The sequence below is a fragment of the Bactrocera latifrons genome, unplaced genomic scaffold, assembly GCF_001853355.1.
Source record: "Bactrocera latifrons isolate USDA-ARS-PBARC rearing strain unplaced genomic scaffold, ASM185335v1 scaffold_33, whole genome shotgun sequence".
In the NCBI taxonomy this organism is placed as follows: Eukaryota; Metazoa; Arthropoda; class Insecta; order Diptera; family Tephritidae; genus Bactrocera; species Bactrocera latifrons.
This window is the reverse complement of record NW_017536963.1, coordinates 1,680,543-1,703,340: the sequence shown is the minus strand read 5'-3', so window position 1 is coordinate 1,703,340 and position 22,798 is coordinate 1,680,543. Positions and strand designations below refer to the sequence as shown.

At 36.1% G+C, this 22,798-nt stretch overlaps 2 protein-coding genes across 2 annotated transcripts in view; one reads left to right on the top strand and one right to left on the bottom strand.

Moving 5' to 3' along the window:
- The first annotated feature begins 3,101 nt into the window (after positions 1–3,101).
- Positions 3,102–4,461, top strand: LOC108971180 (probable GDP-L-fucose synthase). The gene is made up of 4 exons (XM_018937063.1): positions 3,102–3,280; positions 3,345–3,459; positions 3,525–4,082; positions 4,153–4,461. Exons 1-4 carry the CDS (start codon positions 3,159–3,161, stop codon positions 4,318–4,320), a joined length of 963 nt encoding a protein of 320 aa, XP_018792608.1. The 5' UTR covers positions 3,102–3,158; the 3' UTR covers positions 4,321–4,461.
- Positions 4,462–7,684: 3,223 nt separating this feature from the next.
- LOC108971241 (serine protease Hayan) overlaps positions 7,685–22,798 on the bottom strand; it is a 41,368-nt gene continuing 26,254 nt past the window's right edge. The window contains exons 4-7 of the mRNA XM_018937188.1: positions 9,581–10,495; positions 9,348–9,502; positions 9,015–9,283; positions 7,685–7,988 (exon numbers count right to left, since the gene is read on the bottom strand). Coding sequence (XP_018792733.1) covers positions 7,690–7,988; positions 9,015–9,283; positions 9,348–9,502; positions 9,581–10,495 — 1,638 coding nt within the window. The 3' untranslated portion in view covers positions 7,685–7,689. The remainder of the gene's footprint in view (positions 7,989–9,014; positions 9,284–9,347; positions 9,503–9,580; positions 10,496–22,798) is intronic.

Below are 22,798 nucleotides of genomic sequence, written 5' to 3'. Positions count from 1 at the left end.
AAATTTATAAATAAAAAAAAACTAAGAAAATATTAAAATAGGCGTTACATAGAAATAGATGACACATTAAATATTGGCTATCAATGCTAAAAACTCTCTCGACAGTCGGGTATACGTAACCCTAACGAATCCAAATTTTTTTTGTCAAATGCTGCCGCTGTATTTCTGAAAATTATTTGGGCATTATTTCTGCTGCTAAACAAGGATGCTGCTATTATAAGGATTTTTTGAATATATGCATAATTCATTGCTTTTATTCATCAATTGTAGTCAAAAGCTTTTCTCGACAATTTCTCATAACGTAAATTGAATTGTGTTTTTCAATAATTCAGATATTTGCTGTTTTAGATCACTTATGCGTATTTTTCATCAAGTATTAATTTTTTATGTAAACTAATTTAACCACATTTTTTTTATTTACAATATAATTTCAATTTGAAGTAAATTGTGCGGTAATAAATCGGCACAAAAATTTTCGTTGCTTGGTATTTGAGTACTTTAAATAAAGTATAAATACATATCTATATTTATATCCTTTGTATGTTTATTGGCAACACTTTGCATCGAAAACTAGCGCACACATGTATTATTCTTTAATTGCTTTCAATTTCATCCTTCCATTTTTCACCCAAGAAAATTTTTGTTTAAATCCACTCTTATATTTGTCCAAAATATATACACTCAAATCAATAGTTTTTAAAACTTTCCACTTGAGTATTTCCTTATTTTTGGTTGACCACACGCGAGGAGGACACGACAGCAACTGAGGATGAACTTGTTGCGCTTTTCAATTTATACGCAAAGGATAACGCTGCTTGGAGTTACACACGCATCACTGACAATCAGCACGTGTGTGTTGGGTATAAATTACAACACTTGACACAAAGCGGACCATTTATTTTATTAAAAAAATCCGTTATAATTTTAAGTATGTACAAATATATATGTTATAGAAATTTTGTTCTTGTAAAGCGAAATTCGTAATCAGCAAAATTTGTGAGTTATGTTTACTTTATGTTATAAGCATTATATTTCCAATTTTGAACTCACTGCACAAACTAAAATCAGTATATCCGTTTTGTAAGTGTTATAGAAAGATTACGACCAACTAAACTAAATTAAATTTTATATTGAAATATGGGAGTTGAGCTGGTATCGACCCGATTTTTGCCAATACTAAATATAATACATACAACTATCATGCCACATACTAATAAAATGTTCCTTGCGATTCATAAGTTACCTAACATACCATCATCAATCTTTTGGAGTAAAGTCACCCGGATGTTATGTATTTGTTATATAAGGGCTAAGACAAGCTTTCTGCCTTTTTACAAAGTTTAGATAGCAAAATACACTCTCTTATTTTCATAGAGAAAGCTCAGATATTGGTCGAAGCTGGAAAATCTTTTTATTAGGTAACGGGGTTTTCCCGTATTGTGGACGCTACAAAAGTAGACCGATAGGGACAGCAAAATACGCCATATTTTTCCCGCTCTTTTGACATTTCTCTTCTGTAAGGTTGACCATTTCATCATGGAAGATATAAGATCCAACAACGAGTCGAAATGATTAAAATTTTATACCGAAATTCGGAGTCAGTAGCCTCAACTTTAAGAGCGCTACGTCCAATTTATGATTGCCATAATCGTCCTGTCAGATTAACGAATAGATTGTCTAGTGAAAATTTTTTCAGTTGTTTGCAGTAGATGGTAGAATTAAGCGTCTGGCCATATGGGATCAGCTTATAATGGATGATTCCCTTCCAATCCCGCCAAACACACAGAAAAACCTACCAGGGCGCCAATTCAGGCTTGCTCACTGTTTGAGACGATTTACCGGCTTTCGACTATGACCGTTATCGCTTGATATTGTCGTATGCGATCCATTTTTTTACGCCAGTCACCATCCGCTTCAAAAATGGGTCGAGTTCGTTTCATATACGCATATCGTAGGCGTTGATTCGGTCCAGAAAGAATTTTTGCGTCATGCGGCACCCAAACATCAAGCTTTTTTGTGTATCCAGCCTTCTGCAGATGATTTAAAATAGTTTGGTGACTAATTCCCATCTTCTGGGCATTGTCACGGGATGCCACATGCCGGTCTAACTCGATGTTTTCTATGATTTGATCGGTATTCCTCGTCACAGGTCTTCCGCCGTCTGGCTTATCAATGGTGTCGTTTTCACCCGTTTTGAATCGTCGAAACCATTACTCCGCAGTTCGAAATGATAGAGTACCATCACAGAATGTTTCTCTAGCGGATTTGCCTTTAACGAAGGAAATTTTAAAATAGCGTGAGTTTCGGCGTTAGTGAACTCCATGTTTACACGCCTATAACTGTTGAACGCAATATCCAAACTACACATGCATAGCGTCGTTTTGTAGGTTATGTCAAGACCTATCAAAGATGTATAGAAATTCAAAAGATAAAGAGGCGGAAGGGAGATACTTGACAACCTAATATCTGATACTTCTTTATTTTTAATTTTCAATTAAAGTTGGTTAAAAAATAATATCAATGGTGATATTAAAAAAATTAAACTTAAATTGGACAGAAAGTAGTTTTCTAATGAGATGAGAGCACCATAAATGTAGATACGTGTTAGTGTTAGTTCCAAATCTACTTACATACATACGTATGTATAACCAGCAGTGATAACTTTCAGAAGAAGTGAACCTGTTATCGGATCTTCTTTATCTATTTTAGAATTTACTTAACAATTTGATACGATCACAATGGGAAATTTATTGGCCAAAACATGTATGTCACTGTTTTTTTTTATTTTTTATTAAAATTAATAACGGATTTAAATTTGAACCAAATGTTCATGGCCAAGTGAAATAAAGTTTAGCGACATCTGTTGTGAACAGTAAATAGCACTAAATAGTGCTGCCATTTTTTGTGAAACTTCGTAAAAGTTTATAAAACTGTTTTCATTGTTTAAAACTAATTTTATATTCAATTTTATACAAGATAAACATTTATTGAAATATTTTTCAATCCGCATTAAAATACGGTTTATTACGAAATATAAGAACAAAATATTTTTAATTTTGTACGGCAACAGTATATAATCGATTACTGCTAGGCACGGTGTACCATCTTTATATCAAACTGATAAAAAATAAACATTAATATTTTGTAAGTGACAAGAAATGAAGAAAGTTTTGGTAACAGGTGGCACTGGCTTAGTGGGGAATGCACTTAAAACAATTATTGACCAAACTGCAAGTGGCGATGAATGGATATTTGTCGGATCGTCACAAGCCGATCTAACGTAAGTACATAAACACTTGACTCAAAATCTTATCACTTAAGCATACAAGCCTTAACAATTTTAGTGACAACAATGCAACACGATCGCTGTTTGAGCGTGCGAAACCCACCCATGTCGTGCATTTAGCTGCGATGGTTGGTGGCCTGTTCCATAATATGAACAACAACTTGGACTTTCTGGTAAATACAACAAATACACTGCTTTAATGCACAATGTTTATTATTGGTTGGTTTTTCTAATGTAGCGTAGAAATCTGCAAATTAACGACAATGTGCTGCAAAACGCTTATGAACATGGCTGTGTGAAAGTAATATCTTGCCTTTCTACATGCATTTTTCCTGATAAAACCAGTTATCCAATTGATGAGACAATGGTGCACAATGGCCCGCCGCATCCTTCCAATTATGGTTATTCCTATGCGAAAAGGCTCATCGATATACAAAATCATGCATATCATGATAAACACGGCTGCATGTTCACTTCAATTATTCCGTGCAATATCTTCGGTCCGCACGATAATTACAAACCTGAAGTGAGCCATGTTATACCGGGCATGATCAATCGCATGTACAATTTGATACATGAAAATACGGAGGTGCCCGAAAGTGAGAAAGTGTTTACTGTTTATGGTAGTGGTACACCATTGCGGCAATTTATATACTCACTGGACTTAGCGAGACTAATAATTTGGGTTTTGGATAATTATGATAGTATAGAGCCACTGATTTTGAGTGTGGATGAGGAAAATGAAGTGACAATTTACGAAGTTGCAATGGCTGTGGCGAAAGCATTTGATTTTAAGGTAAATGATTTTTTACCTCAAGTCATTAGCCATACAATTCATTTCTGAATTTTTTGCTTTCCATTTATAGGGCAAACTTATTTGTGATACCAGCAAAGCTGATGGTCAACATAAAAAGACCGCTTCGAATCGGAAGTTGCGTAGTCTGTTACCAGATTTCCAATTCACCGATTTTGAGAAAGGCGTTAAAGCCTCTGTTAATTGGTATATTGATAATATAGACAAAGTTAGGAAGTAATTACAATTTATTTGTTTATTTTTTTCTTTCTGAAGACTTTATTTTGCCGAGGCACATTTTTATTTTTTTGAGAAACATTATATATAAAGAAACTTTGTAGAGTCTTTTTTAGCTAAATAAACAAGTTAATGCTTCCATAAATTGCACGTATTAGCCTACATATATCTGTACTTATTTAATTTTAGTAATCATTGAAATCAGTAAATGTTTTAAAAAAATATACCAAAACTATGCTGATAACAAAACATAAGAAGTTAACTCCGGTTGTACCGGAGCTATAATATTCCACACAAAATAAAAAGTTGTTTTAGAACACAATATTTCATGCCAAATTTTTCCATCAAAATTTTCCATACAAGGACTTGATATTAATCGATCAGTTTATAATATGAAGCAGCTATATGCTATATACATACATATCTACTACGGGTTTTTTACAATACTAAAATATATTTGCAAACAACGTTGCTGTTATAGCGACAGAAAACATTCCAGAAATACCATAATTTCAGTCCTTTGCCGGAAAATAATCCGGGTCCATTCCGGTTACTTAGATCCGAAAGTTGTCGGAAAGTATTTCTCTATGGTTATTCTTCGTCAAAATCTTTTACTTTTGGGTGTGATTATATTTCCTATACAAAGTAGGAGTGACTTCTAACTGCTACTGAGTTGACAGTTCTTTGCCGCATAAAAATTGTGGTCCATTTCGATCGCCGTAATAGGATCATTGCCACGCCCGCAAAACGCCAATCAACGAAAATACTAAGAAGTGTCATAACTACTCACTGAGCTGAGATACGGAAGCGCAATTTGTTAGAGGTGATCGTAGTAGTGAGAAACACTTGTGAGCTAAACATATTTTAAAGTGATCGTGTATAGCATATAAATCACACATCAATAAAGTCATCAGAATAAAACTTTTCACAAATGGAGCCCCCAATTTCATATTACAACCAAAATTTGTCGAAATCACTTCATAACTTTTCACTGACATAACACCTACTATGTGGTGCGTATGGCTATTTTTTACGGAACATATTGGTCAATGTGTGAAGTCACGTATTGAAATACGGGGAGAATATTATAATGATGAATGAAAGTAAAAGGGGTCACATCTTCCCTCAGTCCCCGTACACTTTACTTTTATTGGTAAATATGTAATATATAGATAGATAGAAATTAATTGAGGTCTTGCACTGCGACCTATGGTCTATTGTGCCCACTCCTATATTACATATGGTCACAAAGAGCCAAAACTCTGAAGAATTCCAGGGGTTTGTTGGGAGCGATGGAGGTGATGTGATCCCTGTTCACGTAGATGGATCCAAGGGCCTTGAGCCTGCTTCTACAAATTTCTGGTTAATCTAGAATCAGGCCTTCTGGAGTTTCCGGTTCTATGTCGTAAAACCGGTAGTTCGGACAAGAGATTATGCCCATGTTGGACAAGTGTTTCTTAATCCTGCAATGTTCATTATAAAGCGCGACTTTGGATACGGAATTTGTCTCGGGGGAGGTTAATCATACCTCTCAACCTTGTTAGGTTTTTACCTCCCAATAGCAACTTGGCGTGACGCATTTCTGTTGCCTGCGGGCAGTGCCACCCTCTGCCCCCGCTTTCCCTCGTGCTTTAATCCGCTTCCTAACTCTGCCACAGAACCACCTAATTAAATATTGCTTCTTGGAAATGATAAGACATTTAAGTCTCCTCTATGGCACGGACTGAAGGACGCCTACTCTGCTCTATTAGTGTCAGTTTTGTCACGATTCAGCCTCCCGCTTGCTGACGACTTTCTAGTTTTAGTGGACTGACACATGAGCGTCGTCAAATTTTCCACCGTAAAACTACCACCAAGTGTAGTTTTAAGTTTTTTCGTTGTACTTAAAATCCGAGGACAACAAAAACAAAAAAAAAAAATACTTGGTCATAGTCTTTAAAGCACTCTGAACACGTTGGACAATTTGAACTAACTTTGTGCTGGAATCTGTACAGGTAGCTTTTAAAGCACCCGTGTCCACTTAGGATTTGTGTTAAGTGAAAAAAATGACTTTCAGTTGGTGTCTTCTTAGGACCCCATCACACATTATTTTTCATAGAACGGGGCCTAGTATCGAGTCTTACGATACTCCACTTCAATAGTATAAAATAATAGTCACCTATTTTCGAAATAACTCATAATAATTTCATATAGATGATTGATAAGATATTGAGAAGTGCGTATGTCATACAGAGCCTTGATTATGTTTGCCACTGTGCTGAGTTGAAGGCATTCTTCACATCCAGAGTCATCAGCGCGCAATATTTTTATGTTCCGCCTTTCCATCACTTGCCACTTACTGCGCTTTTCGCAGTCTCAACGACATCGTATAGTGTGTCAATGATGGACCCCTTTTTTATAAGGACGTATTGTCTTTCTGATAATCCGCCAGGTTTCTGGATTGTTACTCCTCACTTGGGCACAAATATCTTGGATCCAACTATTGAGAAGTCGATTTGAACTTCTATAATTTCTAGCCCTCAGCACAAGCATAATACACTTTTCGTATATATTTTTATTATATAACATGTTTTATTTAAATACATTTATCATATATGTACATACATATTTTACATAATCTCATACAATACATACAATATTAGTTATAAATATTTATTTATATAGGAGTCATTTTTCTTTTTGTTTTTCGTGTTTTTTGTGTTTTATTTTTGTTTTTGTTTTGCATTTAGGGAAATCGTTAAGCAGCAAAACATTGATGAAACAAGATTATAAGAGAGCTTAATCATTGAATCAGGCACATAATAGTTATGTACATACATACTAAATTATATTTTATTTAAACAAAAAAGCGCAAAAGTGTCCTGAACTCAATGTCTACGCGGAAAATTCTATTAGGTATTCGATTAATATAAATTTTCCTATACACTTAAGTTCATTACACGATAGTGGCATATATGTAACTAAGGTTATAATAGCATAATTATTTAATTTTGTTTTTGTTTTATATAATAATTAAAATAAAAGAAAATATCAATGAAAAGTTACGCGTGGAGAACGAAAATAAAATAAAATAAATTGTATACTTAAAATCTTTAAAGAGTCGAATTTGACACATTTCACCAATTTGTATTGTACATAACGGGTTAAAACTATTGAGATTTTCGTTTTTAATGCTTAAAGCAAGAGGTTAAATGCTGTAGGCGCACAAACACACATATATACGTATGTGTGTGTGTGTATGATTGGTTGTTGCTGTGGTGGTGGTGGTGTGAATGTGATATTCGTGTTTAGATGTTGGGTGTATAATGTCGTTTGATATTTGCTAAACTAAGGTCACTCAATATTTCTTAAGTCTTTTCAACTAAAGCACTTTTTACACACGTCGCTTCTTGAGCAGTTTGTCTTTGTTTTGTAGTGTAAAGAAACCGTTAACCCATTTGAGATCGGGTTTCGAGAAGCGTACAGTTTGACCATCTCCACAGGCATTTTCGGCGGCGTATATACCCTTGAGCATGACACTGGAACCGCTGCCGCAGGCCAAAGCGCTGCCAACATCAAATAGGCATGGATCGTGTACCACGGCACTGCAAACGCTGCTGTCGTCAGCACCGCAATCTGCGCGCGATTGTGCTATTGTGTCCGAGACGTGCATGACGGCGCCCTCCTCGTGAGCTGGAAGAAGATAGTTTAATGTTAATGAGATTTTAAAGAATTCGTTTAGACTTTTGTACTTCCAATAGAATAAGAAAAATAAAAACGTTGTAAGAGTTTATGAGTTTCAGGCAGTATCTTGTACCAAGTATCTGAGACATTCACTGATGATAATGAGGCCCCATTCTTCGGCAAAAACATCGAAAATGAGGTTAGGTGAAGTTTTATTCCTCAAGCATTTAGCTTAACGGCAAAAACATTAAAAATGCAAAGAGAAAAATTGAAACGTTAACTTTCGAACGATGGTGGAAGCTGCAACTACTTTTATGGAATGACTCAAGGCATTATGTTTGAGGGCTTTATAATGCAGCAAGACTGCTATGAAAAATGTTTATTATATGTTTTCGAAAGGCATCTCGAAGAGACCCAAGCCGACAACTTGCCTAACAAACTCAAGTAAAAGTTATGGTTTTACTACTATATGCAGAATTTGATCCATCAAACTATTTACTTCACCGTGGTCTCGACATTAGTTCACTGAAGCCATAGAAAGAAAATTTGTCTTGTTTTTTGTTATATTTGGCAACTTCCCCGAGGACATTCTCTCCCTTTAATCTCTATAAAAATGATGGAAATTATGTAGTGTATATTGATACCAGGATGGTTTTGAACTTTACTAAAATATTTGTATTTACTTTTTTTGTAAAAAAATATATCCCATTGATCGAGATAGGCTTTATTAAGTAAGTCAGATACACGAAAACCAGAAATATCTCGGTAAAAGAGGTCATTTTGTTACTTATCTGTATCTTATATTCACAAAACTAAATATTTCAGTAAAAGCTATACTAAACGGACGGTCTATTAAGCGAACGTCTCCATTAACCGTGCACTTTGGCCGATCCCAACGTTTTTCGCCTCGCCTACGCTGTTACTTAAATGTTCTCTCTGCTACATCACTTTTTTCCATTTTCTATTCCTATCGGCTAGTCTGCCATTTTCTCTCCCTCAATAAAATACAAATAAAAACCCAAAACTGATACTTACATTCAATCGCTTGTTTACCCCAGCCAGTGGTAATACACTTCTCATTCGGCTTGGGATCTTCATTGGTAACGCAAATGGGTTTCACGTGTTGAGCGAATTCAATTCTCTTGTCCAAACGTAATACGGCCATGTCATTCGAACCGGTTGAAGGATTATATTCAGGATGTATATCAATAGACCTAACACCGACTATTTGGAAGGGCAGCGGCTCGCTATCACGTCCCAACTCCCATTCACCACCCTTAACTTTCACGTCATTTGGCGATACACTGCATGAAAGGTAAATTTATAAATTTCAAGTTCTCTTAAAAATATTTTAAACTCAAGTATTACCCTTTAACCACGGACGCTGCTGTCAAGACGATTTGGTCGCCAATAATTGCACCACCACCGAGTAGAGTCTTAGTTGATTCCTTGAGGATCATTGCTTGCCATGGAATTTCACCGAAGTTGGCGTCAATATCTTGAATACCTTGGGGTTTGGTATTCTAAAATAAATAATAAATACATACATACATAAAATAAATTTTCTAAACTCAAAAATGGTTCACGAATGTGTTACTAACCCTATTTCTGGCGGCGCATACACCGGCCAAATTGATAGGCCATGGATCAACGTAGTTGGCGTCACGACAGCATTTGCCTGGTGCGCCGTTATCAAGCAGACAATCGGTGAGAGGAACGCGGAAAGTGGCTTCTGCAGGACTAATGTCGACTGGCTGATCGGTTATCACGCCGATGCTGTTGCAGAAGTTCTCCGGTGTGCATTCCAAAGCCGAGGCACATTTCGATAAGTGTTGACGGTTGTCAAGTGGTAGCGAAAGAATGTCTTCACCGCGCTGTGGGGGCGTAGGCTGTGGTACTCTTGGTGGTGATGCCGTCACAGTTTGGGTGACAGTATTCGATGGTTGAGTGACATGATAGTCGCCCGGTAGATTTTCAGAGCGTGGCGGTAAGTATTCATTTTGTGGTCTTGGAGCAGGTTGTGGTTGGGGACGTGGTTGCGGCTGTGGCTGAGGTTGAGGACGTGGTTGCAAAGGCTGCTGTGGTTGTGGTTGTGGACGTGGTTGCAAAGGCTGCTGTGGTTGTGGTTGTGGACGAGGTTGCAGAGGCTGCGGTTGCGGACGTGGTTGTGGTTGTGGTGCTGGAGGCGCCCTACTTGGGATTGGAACTGGCTTGTAGGAAGATGGTGTGTATACTTGACGTGGGGGTGTAGCTGGTGTGGGTGGTAGATATTCATTGCGTGGAGTTTGGGGTTTTGGTGTGGTTGGATATGTACTTGGTGGCAAATATTCACGTTGTGGCGTCGTTGCTGGCAAACGTGGCGAAGAGAACTGTTGTTGTGTAGATGGATATTGAACGGGTCGATTTGTGGAAGGAATGTTGAATTTCACTGTTGGAGTTCGCAGTACATAACCATCATCGGTGAGTGTGGTGGAAGGTATGCGACAGCAAACATCAGGGGAATAACAACGATCGCTCTGTAATTAAAGAAAGCAGAAACGAATTTTAGAATTTTTATGTTATTTTTTTGTCATTCTATATAAATATAAACATTTATTACATTATTTATTGTACTATAGGTTCTCTGGTTCAAAAAGTGAAAAGTGATAACATATGTCGGAAGACTTCTTATTATGGACGATAATACTTCTTTCTGTTCAGCCGAAAGCCTTTGATGCTAGCGCTGCGTACTTTAGTTTATTTAATAATTTGTTTATTATGTAAGCTTTAATAAAATAAAATAAAAATAAAAAAAACTTCTTTCTGCCTACTCCTTCTTCCTGCGGACTAACTCCTTTATGGTAAGAGGATCCATCGCTATGAAAGGTTTAGGTCCTGCCTTACTAGTGGACACTGCGAATGGGCGACCTCATCAGCCAATTTATCCCCGGCTATACCTTTGTGACCGGACACCCAGATTTTTTGAACTTGGTTACGTTCCGATAGACTATTCAGCCGTTTTCTACACTTCTGAACAAGTTGCAATTTGATCTTGTAGGCAGAAATTGTTTTAACCCTTTCGATCCGAAAAGCCGTTGAAGTAAATAAAACAAATTAAAACGTATTTTCCATTAAAAAACGAGTTAAATGAATCAGAGGCGGAGGGAGGGGTTGGGACAAATATGTCCCGTCAGTATTTTTCGATGGGACATAGTTATCCCGATCAGTACTTAATGCTCCCAAGGCTTACATATAATTTCAACTGGGTTTTATATGAAAGCTAATTTTATTTGTAATTCAATGAACATTTTCGGTAAACAAAAGTGAAATACATATTTCATATTAGACTATAAAATAAAATTAATTTGAAATTAATGAAAATATTTGAAAATAAGTATTTATTTGTGATAAGGTGCAAAGAGTCCTTGCAGAGTGGAATCTGACATTCTTCACATATTGTTTTTGTACGTCTCTCCTTCTTTTGTTCTGCGCAACCAGCACACCGCCTCCGATTGCTAATTTGTATCGGTAGATGCCCAGCACTTATTTTTCTTTTTCTACCAGATATACCACTGCGACGAACAGATGCCTTCTTCTTTCCCTCTTCAATCCAGCTTTCCAGCCAAAACTATCATAAAATCAATCAGTGGGTTTTTTTTCGTCCCAGCTGAGAACTGATTACCCAGGAATTTCCAACAGACATCATAAAAAATAGTCTATAAAAAACTTTTTTTCCACCATTTGGTAGACTTCCGGTCCAATTCGTATTGGCCTGCGATTTGGTCAGCTCGATCAACTCCTCCCATTATCTGTCTGTAAAATTTTATCATTTCGGAAAAGTCAATGTAGACTGACTTTTTGACCGTTTTGTAGCTTTTTTTCTATTTACAATTACTTACAACGATTACTTTCTTCCATTTGGCAAACATTAAACCTGTGTTGCTTTCTCGGAAAATGCATTGACCCTTCCTGAGCTTAATATTAATTACTGGCAATTTCTTACGGTTTGGCATARCAGTTCCTAACGCGGCATAATTCAAATTTTCAAGGAGGTTGATACTAGTGAAGGTCCGATCAAAGCACAATGTGACATCACTTTCTTGTATTGTAGCAGCTAATTTATTAGCTACGCGTTCGCCAAGAGTTCCTTCGACAACTCCTTCTTCTTTACCACAGTAGATATTAAAGTCATAGGTATAGCCGGTAAGAGCATCATACCTAAGCCACATTTTAATCCCACGCTTAGTGGGCTTCAAGGGCAAATATTGTTTCATAGAAGATCGGCCCTTGAACTTCGTCATACTTTCATCAATACTCTGGTATGCACTTTCCACCCTTGAACTTAAAAATCGAGATTTGAGGCACTCCAACATATCTTCAATATAGTATAGTTTAGATGCTCCCTCTGGCTTTTCAGGTGAAGCAAAATACATTTTCGATGACAATAGCTGAAATCTATCCCGTGTAATAGCTGATTTTATAGCATCGTTTCCCATAGAATAATGTTTTGACCAATAGTGTCGAATGGATGGTAGACGATTATATGACATAATGATCATACAACCAAGAACAATCTTTATTTCTCCAATATCTGTAAGCATTGTATTTTTATGCACCGGTTTAGATTTCGAAAAATTTCTATTCTTTAGTTGGTACATTGCGTAATACGCATAAAAAGGCTTTCTGGGAAAATTTTCATGAATATATCGTAAGGATTATCAGTCCTTTTAAAACCTTGTCCTATGTCTGGAATTCGAAGGCTGCTCACTGATTTTCTTGGAACAAAAGCCACATTGGGAACAGACCAAATGGTATTATGAAAAGTGTATGTAGAGTTTACTTCTTGTAAGTTATCTCCTACATCCTCGTCTTGATGATCGATATGCTCAGCATCACTGCTTTCAGTAGTAGAYTCCTCACCATCTGTAGGCTTATATTCTTCACTACTAAGTCCCGAAAAGTCTTCACCTTCATCAGAAGACTTTAAGATATTAGCAATCATATTGCGATCTATTGATTTTGACATTTTTAGTCTGTACAAAAGTTATAAAATTATTAATTGAAATAAAACGTTGACAATAAATGTGTGCGTCGGATCCTGACTGGGACCTCTTTAGCCCAACAAGAATACTGATGGGACACATATATCCCACAAACTTATAAATATCAATAATTACAAAAATACAATATAATGTTAGTACTCACCAACTTCACAATATGTCAAAAACACAAACACAGCTATTTATTAAGGTTTCAGTTGATTTAAAACCAGTAAACTTACAAATATCAAAAAAATTCACTGCGAATTATGAAGCACGCGTCCAACCATTCGTTCTATTTTGGCAAATGAACACGTGTTTTTAATTTAAAATACCACGAATGTAAACAAATACCGTTAAGAATAGTATAAGCTACGAAAAGGGACTAATTTCAACTTTTTTAACCACTTACTTTATACGCTAGGTATCTTTGAAAATACACCGGGACACTTAGGACCCGTTCGGATCGAAAGGGTTAAGTGCCACTTGACTGGCGCTAAGTATGCTTATACGAGGTGTGTTCAAAAAGTATCGCGAATTTTGTGTTTTTTCAAAAATTATTTATTTATTCATGAATATCTATYTTGTCCCCTTCAAAGTAATCCCCATGAGATATTATACACTTGTGCCAACGGTTTTTCCAATCTTCGAAGCACTTCAAAAAATAATTTTTGTTTTTATCTTCTTCAGCTCCTCCTTCGATGCCGTCTTTATCTCGTCAATACATACGTTCGTTGCGACAGTTGCGTGGGAGATTTACCTCTGCGCACCGACTTGTGACAAATACTTCTGCTTGAAAAATACTCGCAAAACTACCCATAGGTATGGAGAGTTTAATGCGTGGTCCTGCATCAATGCCCTGCGACGTTTTCTAAGCAGTAGTTCGAGAGTGGAATCATCCCATTCAGTTTAATGCTAAGGATAACCTTGAACTCTTGGTGAAGTTTTCCTTTGGTGATGCTGTCCCTTAGCAGAAGAGCCAATGTTTTTACACTACTTAATTTGTTCATCCGCTGGGTGAGATTACCTTACTTCTGAAACACCCTTCTGCTGTCAATTCTTGCCTTGCAGGCCGGGATTTACCAGCTAATCGATTGCACACCACTCTTTTTTAGCAAGGTCAGTAATCCAGCGTAATACCAAGATATTTGACCATACTAGTCATACTACAATAGCAATAGCTGCAATAAAATCTGGCGGAACAAAATCAAGACATTGATGTTATTGAACCCTTTTATGCTGCAAGAAATGCACCTGTAAAGGACATTATAACCGCGGTACAATCGAAGTCAACGATTTTTCTTGTTAAATGTTTTGCTTGATTTGCCTCAAAGCTTTGTTATTTCCATCCACTTGCATTACCAATGAGAGAATTAAGGACCGCATTCTACGATTTCCATCAAGCTTTCTATATTTCCGACAAAAATTAGTTAAAAATGAAATGTTTAATCGAATAGCATTCAATTATCAAAATGTTTGACTGATCATTATGGGCAAATATGTCACAAAGGGATTGATTATTATTTCATAAATAATTTCTGTAAGCACCTGCGCCAGCTTCATAAGCATATTATCTTAATTGAATAAACTTTCAATGTAAATATGTGAGAAATGTGTAGGCACTTGCTGTTGTAAGCATTTCTGGACACCCGCTTGTATGTCAGTATGTACATATGTATGTATGTTGGTGAGCACAATAAAAATTACCTCCTTGGCATTTGGCATAGAGCTTTTTTAATAAATGATCCATCATTTTGGGGACAGATAACAAATGCAGTAATGACTTTAAGAAAGGTTGTTAATTTTCTCACCGTTTTTTCGTTTTGTCATGTTCTGCGACTAGTTTTTTGTTTACAATAATTTACTTGCCAATTGTATGTATGTATGTGATCAGTAAGTGGCCATGTCAGCCACTGTGCGCTGTCTGTCGGTCTGTCTGTCCGTATGTACGAATGACAAGATTGAAGTAGGCATTTTAAGGTAATTTGTTAATAGGGGTTATTTTTAATGGCATTGTTAAATGACATCCAGCTGCTTAATGAAGTTGTTCAGAAGGTGTACAATGGCATATTGGTTAGCTGTACACACATACATACGTACAACGGACATACAAATATGTATGCATATGCACATATAATCGCATATTAAGTAATTTTATGCTTATCTGTCAGCTACTTTTGCATACATATGTTTTTACAAACTTACAGTCATACATACATACATTCATAAGTATATAAATACAGAGGTGTGCACATAATTGTTGTGTATTTGCGAAAATATGATGTGAATTCCATTAAAGTGTGGTGTTTCGGTTGACCCGTGGTCGTGTATGGCTACATTGGCCTAAGTATGCATAGGCAAACATAGATATCCACATACATATTCACCTACATACATATATAAGTGGGCGTTGCTGTTGGTCGAACGCTCGAAATTAAATGGAAAACTTCAACTCGTAGGTTTATGACATTTGCGGTAAAACCTTTGCTGGGTGTTTGACCGACCTTTTAAACATTACCTTAAAATACATATTCTGATATCAGAAACACACCAGCAGCTTTAAGCAGCGAGTCTTATTAAAAAAACCTTAAAAAATATTTAAACTTTTCGTTCAGCTTTCTTTAAATAATCCATTTACAGGGAGAGACCGAAAGATGTTAAAGTCGCTTCTGTGTAATCGGAGTAGTTCTGTTCTAGTTATTTAAATAGTTAGTTTTCCATTTTGTGGAAATAATAGTTCATTTGTTGATTTGGGAAGTAGATTGAAAAGTGAATTCAGATTCATTGCTTTTAATTTGTTTCTTTGTAAACATTTTTTTGTTTGTTTACTTTTTGTAATGTCTAAAACAGCTGCGATCATGTGATACTGACAAACAGATGATGCTAAACCAGAGATGCACACAAAAATTTCAAGTAAATTAGCTTCAGGCCTCCTCGCTGAGATTAACAAGAGAAATTTTTCTTTTCATTGGGGGTGTTTTCGACGTGTTAGGTCCCAAACCCAGGGCATAACTCGAGGAGGGATGTCTAGCCTTTTCACTTTTTTTTCTCACACTCGTCTGCAAATGCATGTTTCTTGGCTACCTAGAGGATACTTGGTCCAAGACCTGAAGTCGATAGCTGTTTGAGCCTTATATAAATCGTTACAGGCTATTCCCAAGTGAATCACGCTCAGAGAACTTTCCTCATGATATTGGTATCATGAATGTTTGTAGAGATTAGTGAGATAATCGACTCAATAGCCTAAGTGGCATCATAAATTGTCGATCGGTACATGGTATTACCATCCAGCTGCTGCAATGGTTTGGAGGGCAGCTATTGCAACGACATTATACCGCTTCAACCGCTGTGAAAAAGGGTTTAAAATTGGAACAAAATTGTATCGGCAGGATATTTTAGAAGGCGTGGTAAAGCAGTTAAGCAATAGTCTCTTCAATGGAGAGTATTGGATCTTCTAGCAAGATTCTACTATAGCACACAAGGCAAAATCACTCAACAGTGGTTTAAAAGCAATATTCTAGGTTTCGTAGCCTCTGGAGTTCTAAATTTGAATATCGAGTTTGTTGTCAGAGTTGGAGAACATGATCTGTCAAATCCCCACAGAAATTTTAAGAGTCTCTAAAAATCTTGCTTTCGAGCAGCCACGTCCCTAGAAATTGAGCGTGCTGTTATTGATCAGAGGCTAATTCGTTTGATAGCTTGTGTGAAAGCAATAAGGTGCTCTTTAGAATAAAATTTTGTATATCTCATGTAATATTGATGACTAAAGAAGTGAAATCCGAGTTGTTTGAACCTTTGTCCCATAAAAGCAAAACAGTAGACAAATACATGTTGAGAGCCCGATTACTGCCGATTCTACATTAGTCGAATAGATCCGAATTTCATCCTTCGAAGGGTTGTGCTTTCTGCGCACGTGAACTCCTAGGATTGGTAAGTTATAGCAATCTTCACAGATATTTATTTTGTTCAGCTGAAGAAGTTAGGTTAAAGCATTTTTGTCGTTAAAACTGGATCATAAGAATCTTGTAATCGCTCAAGCAATACTAATCACCATTCCTAGAAATTACTTCAGAAATGTTTTATGGCGCTACAACAACAATAACAGCAGTGTAAACAACAAAAGTACAGTTAAAAATTAAACGACCATATATGTATGTCGTTCACACAATTAGACATATCTAGTTTTCATATATAAAGATGAGGAAGTTAGAAGTTTTGGATCTGGAGGGTATTTTAGAAGACGATTTCGTTAAACCCCAAATATCCGTTTGAGAGAGTGAAAAAAATAAAAGTCTTATTCAAAACATTGTTTTATTCTAGAAAATACCTTTCTAAAAGAAGACACTGACTTATCGAGGAACCCCAATATGCTCACTCTATTTCTCTCTGACGCTAATGGAATACCTCAATAAGGTGTGTCTTTAAAAGGGGTGCTGCTTAGATAAACCGATTTATTCAACCAACCTACTATTATTAAGTTATCTAGCTTGAATTGAGCCCACATGCCTTAGCATTAATCGTTTACAACGGAATTATAAAGCTTTATACGCTGCACATTACAGCAATTGTCCAAGAAGTCGTATTGTAACACGCTGCGAAGGTCACGTTTTCAAAATGCTCAACAAAGAAAACCAATCTGAGCACCACAATTCAATAAAAATGTTATATTTATTATATAATTGCCGTATGGCATGGCCTATTGCGGAAAATCTCGATCAAAAAATTGCTGCGCTACCATGCTGTGCCATATTATTATTCATGTACGCACCGTTGTCTACAACTACATATCATTGGACTAATTGTTTAAGCTTTAAATTGATGGGCGATGATTATGACGAGCGCAGCATGACTTCCTAATGACTCTTATAATAACCGATTCTTTTTCAAATATGCCATATTTAACACTGAATTTTTTCGTTGACTGTTCTGTTTTCGTTTTTTTTTTTTTTTATTACAGTAGTGGTTTGTTGTTCTGGTTTTTTATTTACTTTACTTGAGCGTTGGCGCCATCAATGTGGCGAGTCGTTTTTCCCCTTCAGCGATTTTGAAGATCTCATAGTCGCACCTACAAACACATATGCACATTTATGTGTACTGTGGTGCGTGTGCGTGTGTAGGCACTCGCTAGGCCAAGAAACGACCTAGACCTTGAGTTATGACGTCGTTTATTAGACTATGTAGTCTCATGTTGGTTGCTGCTAAAAAAGTTCACTCGTTTTAGTTTTAGTAACTCGACTTAGTCTGTGGCGCTTTGACGCTCGAAGACAAAGAAATTCAGAATGACGACGCACGAAACGCATGAATTTGCATTATTTATATATAATATATGTAAGTATGTACAACGTATATATATATATATGTATACTAAACCTTATGTTGATGGTGTGATGATCTAATGAAAATGTCTTACCAATTTTAATTACATATGAAGACACCTGTTACATGCAATCACATATAAACAAACTGATATACTGTACCGCTGTACTTATTGCAACCATACCGTTTTGCATAGCGATTGTGCCTTATGTCGCCTGTCAAAAGCAATCTAAATTGATGAGTACTTAAGCATAAAGTTATCACTCATTTGTTATTTTATTTGTTGTTACCGTTGTTGGTTATAAAAAATTCAACTTAAAGTAACTTTGCTGATGCGGAAATAGAAGTTGCAGTTGGAAAACTGTTCCGTGCCAGTTGAGTGATCTTCGATTTCTATAGAATAATTTTCTTTTGTTAAACTCGAGCAATACAGTGTTGAATGGTGTGTTCTGGCAGAACAAAATTTATGCGTCTTTGTCTTTTTCATAGGAAATATCTGTTTACTATATGCAAATATTCTAAACACAAATATGTATGTATGTATGAAGTGCTTTAGCATTATAGTGCCATTTATTTATTGTATTGTCAGTCAATATTGTCGTCATCAGAAGATTTAGTACCCAAATGAGCGATATCGTCCCCTATAATCTATTATTCGGACAAAAAACATGTTCTTATATAACAGCATCTTTTTATAAAAGATTCTTAGCTTAGTGGTGAGAAATCTGATTTTTTGATAATTGAAGGCATACAGATTTACCAATATTGGAAAAATTTTAATAGTTATAAAAAAGGGAGTGAATAATAATTAAATTATATATCCTCACGAAGAACAATGTTTTGAAAACTACGAGAAGTGGTCAAAATCAAACGGAATTCTTCTCAACACAACGCTAATATATTCTAATTTTTATAAAATGATATACCATACATAAAAATGAAACAATGCTTATGCTAGAGCTGTTCTTCACTACTATGCCAAATCTAAGGACGATCTGTCAACCAGTTTGTTTTACAGCAGCTGCTTAAGTCGAATATTAAACAAAGAATTCGTCAAAAAAAAAATATTTCTAACTAAATTTCGTGTGCGGAACCGTTGCGAATGTTGGAAAAGGCTTACGGTGTTTCAGTTTTATCAAAATCAAAAGCCTAACGGAGGTACAAAGCTTTTAAAGATGGTCGAAAGATCGTTGAAAACATGCTTCATTCTGGACGACCTTTGGCCTCTCTAACTGATGAAAATATTAAAAACGTGAAGGATATGGATATGGTGGATATGGTTCTTACTCGACTCGTCCCGATAATGCTGAATTATTTTCAAAAAAAGTACGGTACTTTCAACAGGTCCCTTTGGATATGCTTGCTCGTGCGAATTCCGATTCCACATTTATGGACATCATAAAGCATGGGTTTAGGAATTTGACATGCAAACAAGTCAACATTTATCGCAATGGAGGCAAAAAACACGCCAAAGCCGCTCAAAAATCAAGGTGATACTCATTGTTTTTTTCGATATTGGTGGTTTGGTGCATCATGAATTTGTTGCGGAGGAGTTCTATTTTTCCAAACATCCGTCGAAACGATCGGAATTGTGGAAGAGCAATTCATAAATTTTACACGACGATAATACATCAACGCATCGAGCCACGATTGTTACCGAATTTAAAGCCAAAAACGTAATGAGTACCAACGATAAACCACAGTATTCACCTGATTGCATCTGTGTGATTTTTTACTGTTCCCCAAACTGAAATTGTAGCTCCATGGAACGCGTTGTCAGTCGATCGAAAAGATAAAAAAATCGCTGAAGAAGCTCAAGATCTTGGGTGGTGCTCATAAAAGGTGTTTCGAGGGCTAGATAAATCGTTGGCATAAGTGTATTACATCTGGTGGGGACTACTCAAAGTGATAACAACAAAAAATTAATATTGAAAAATAAGCAAATATATGGTTTTATTTACAATTTCTGACTTTTTGTCATAATGTACTATATTTCACTTCCTTTTGCGTGTTAAAAATATCGTTGATTGTGTTTCAAAAAGTAGATATATGTAGATAAATCCCCATTTTTTATATATGTATTAATTTTTATATGAAAACATAAGGAAATATTTGACTGGCCTATTACTATTAAGTAATAAATTTGTTGTAAGTTTTTTAGGGGCAAAAAAAGTAATGATCAATGATTTTGCTTAATTAACTATTTAAATTGACTAAAAAAGGCAAAACGACATTTCTAGCAAATTGGTATTTTAGCAATACAAATCTTTATCTTCAATAAAAAGGTATATACATTCACATCCCATCCCATCCATTTTTCTAGATAACGAATAGAAATAGAATCTACATATCGTCACCTAAAATGCAAAATAACGTATCATCAAAAAATTCGAAATTGAGTATCTTATTGCTAACGATTCACTACTTTAAATTACGTTCATAATATGACATTTGTTCAACATTTTCAGGTTCTGCGCTCAAATACAAGTCAGTTTTAAGCAATATTAAAAATTTTTTTTTCACTCTTGTTCCATTTTACTGCGTCTTTCATTCATGCCATTGTCAATTTTCGAAAATGTTGTTACGCTATTTTGCATTGTAGGTGAGGATACATACTTATAGATTCCTTTCAATTTTCATTTAGTCTACGTGTATATGATCGTAAAACTAGTTTAATGCAAAACTAACAAAACAAATTATCACAACCAATAAATTCTTTTCTTTATCGAGATGGTTTATCGTTTTTAACGCCTTTTATTTAACATATGTAAATATATAATCAAAGAAGAGAAGCTGGTTTCAATTTCTTTGTAGTACGGATATAAACGAATTGTTATCTAATATTTGGAAGATACGTGACAGCAGCCTACTAATAAATGGAAGCAATAGAATATTCGAGTGGCAAATAAAAAATATGCCCTATGGCAACTAATAACAAGCACTATACAAAACAAGTTCTTTTTTTATTTAGAATAGAATTCCTTTGTATTTTTTCTCAAATTTATTTAGGAAAAGAAGTGAATGAGCTCGACTTAAAGCCGGAATTATGTATAAAGTATGCGTTACCGTCATTAATGGAGATTATTTTTTAGGAAACTGATAAAATTTGAATGAGTAATGAGTCTAATATGTTACTTGTAGCCAGCTACATCAAAACAGGTCTTAGAAGAGCAGGGAAGAGTCTTTTGAAGTTATTTTCTTTTGTATTTATTTTTGAAAAACACATGGGCTTTTGAATCAAATTTAAACAACTTTAACTGGGTAATTCATTTAATAATCTTAGTACCGGAACCTAGGAAAAGAGATGAGGAAGATTCTGTTGGGAGAGAAACCCCCAAAGGAATCTGACATTAAAAAACGAAGCACGAATTTTTATTCGGGTAGAACAGAAAGGTTTGTCATTATGCTCGGCCTTTTGAAACGATCGGTTTCCTTGCACCTGAGTGTGGCTTTGTGAGTACCGCAGGGATTGTTTGTTTCTAACATGCCCAGGGGAAGTTCAGAGCTGATCTTAGTAGACGCATGTATGTGGCTTGTAGTTTCGACAGTTGCCGTTGTCAGGCAGAATACCAAATGGGGACGGGATAGAAGCATATGCTTCTACTTGTAATGATAGTATTAAATGGTCGTTTTTTTGGAACTTGGGGAAACTCTTTTGTTGGTAACAGAGGGTTTCAATGAGCTGAAGACGCCGTTGAATTTTCCTTGAACTGCTCACATTTGCTTCATTCAGGTCAGCCGCCTAGTTGAGGACGGTGTGGATAAACTTATTGAGGGCTGATATGCTGTACGGTAGGCGTACAAGAAAGCGACATCGTCCGCGTATTGTGACGTGCGATTTTTTTCCTAGATTGGCGTGTCGTAATACCCTGTTGAACCGCATTGTAGTGAGCTTCGGAGAGCTCCCTATTCACCCTAGCAGTGATTTTACGGTCAGACAAAAAGGAGTGGACTAAACCGATGAGGTATTGCGGGAAGTTTAGCGTTATGAGCTTATAAATGAGCCCATCATACCAGACACGATCGAATGCTTGTTTGCAGTCGAGCAGGAGCATAGGTTTGTGTCGACCCGGCACCCATGTTGGAAATCGGGGAGATTATTCCCCTCAAAATTTTGAGGCTAAAGGAAAGAACGTTAGATTTAAACTCAAAAGATTTAAGCTCCAAAATGGAAATACCTGAACTCGACATAAGCATTGCTCTAGCAAGAACAAGAGCGATGCTACAATAAAGTATCTTAAAAATGTTGCCATAAACTCTCCATTAATTACATTTGTGTGTAAAAAAATAGCACGCTGTATTGCACAAATAAGTTCGTCACCGAAGCATAAAATGCAACAAAAATGTAAATAATGTTATTGCGGCATTGGCAAGTGCGAGCGGACATGGACAAATATTTGTGCGGTACACAGCTGACCACCTCTGCAACATACACACATGCACGCACATGCGTACAAGTGCATAAGCACGGGTGTGGGCTGTCAA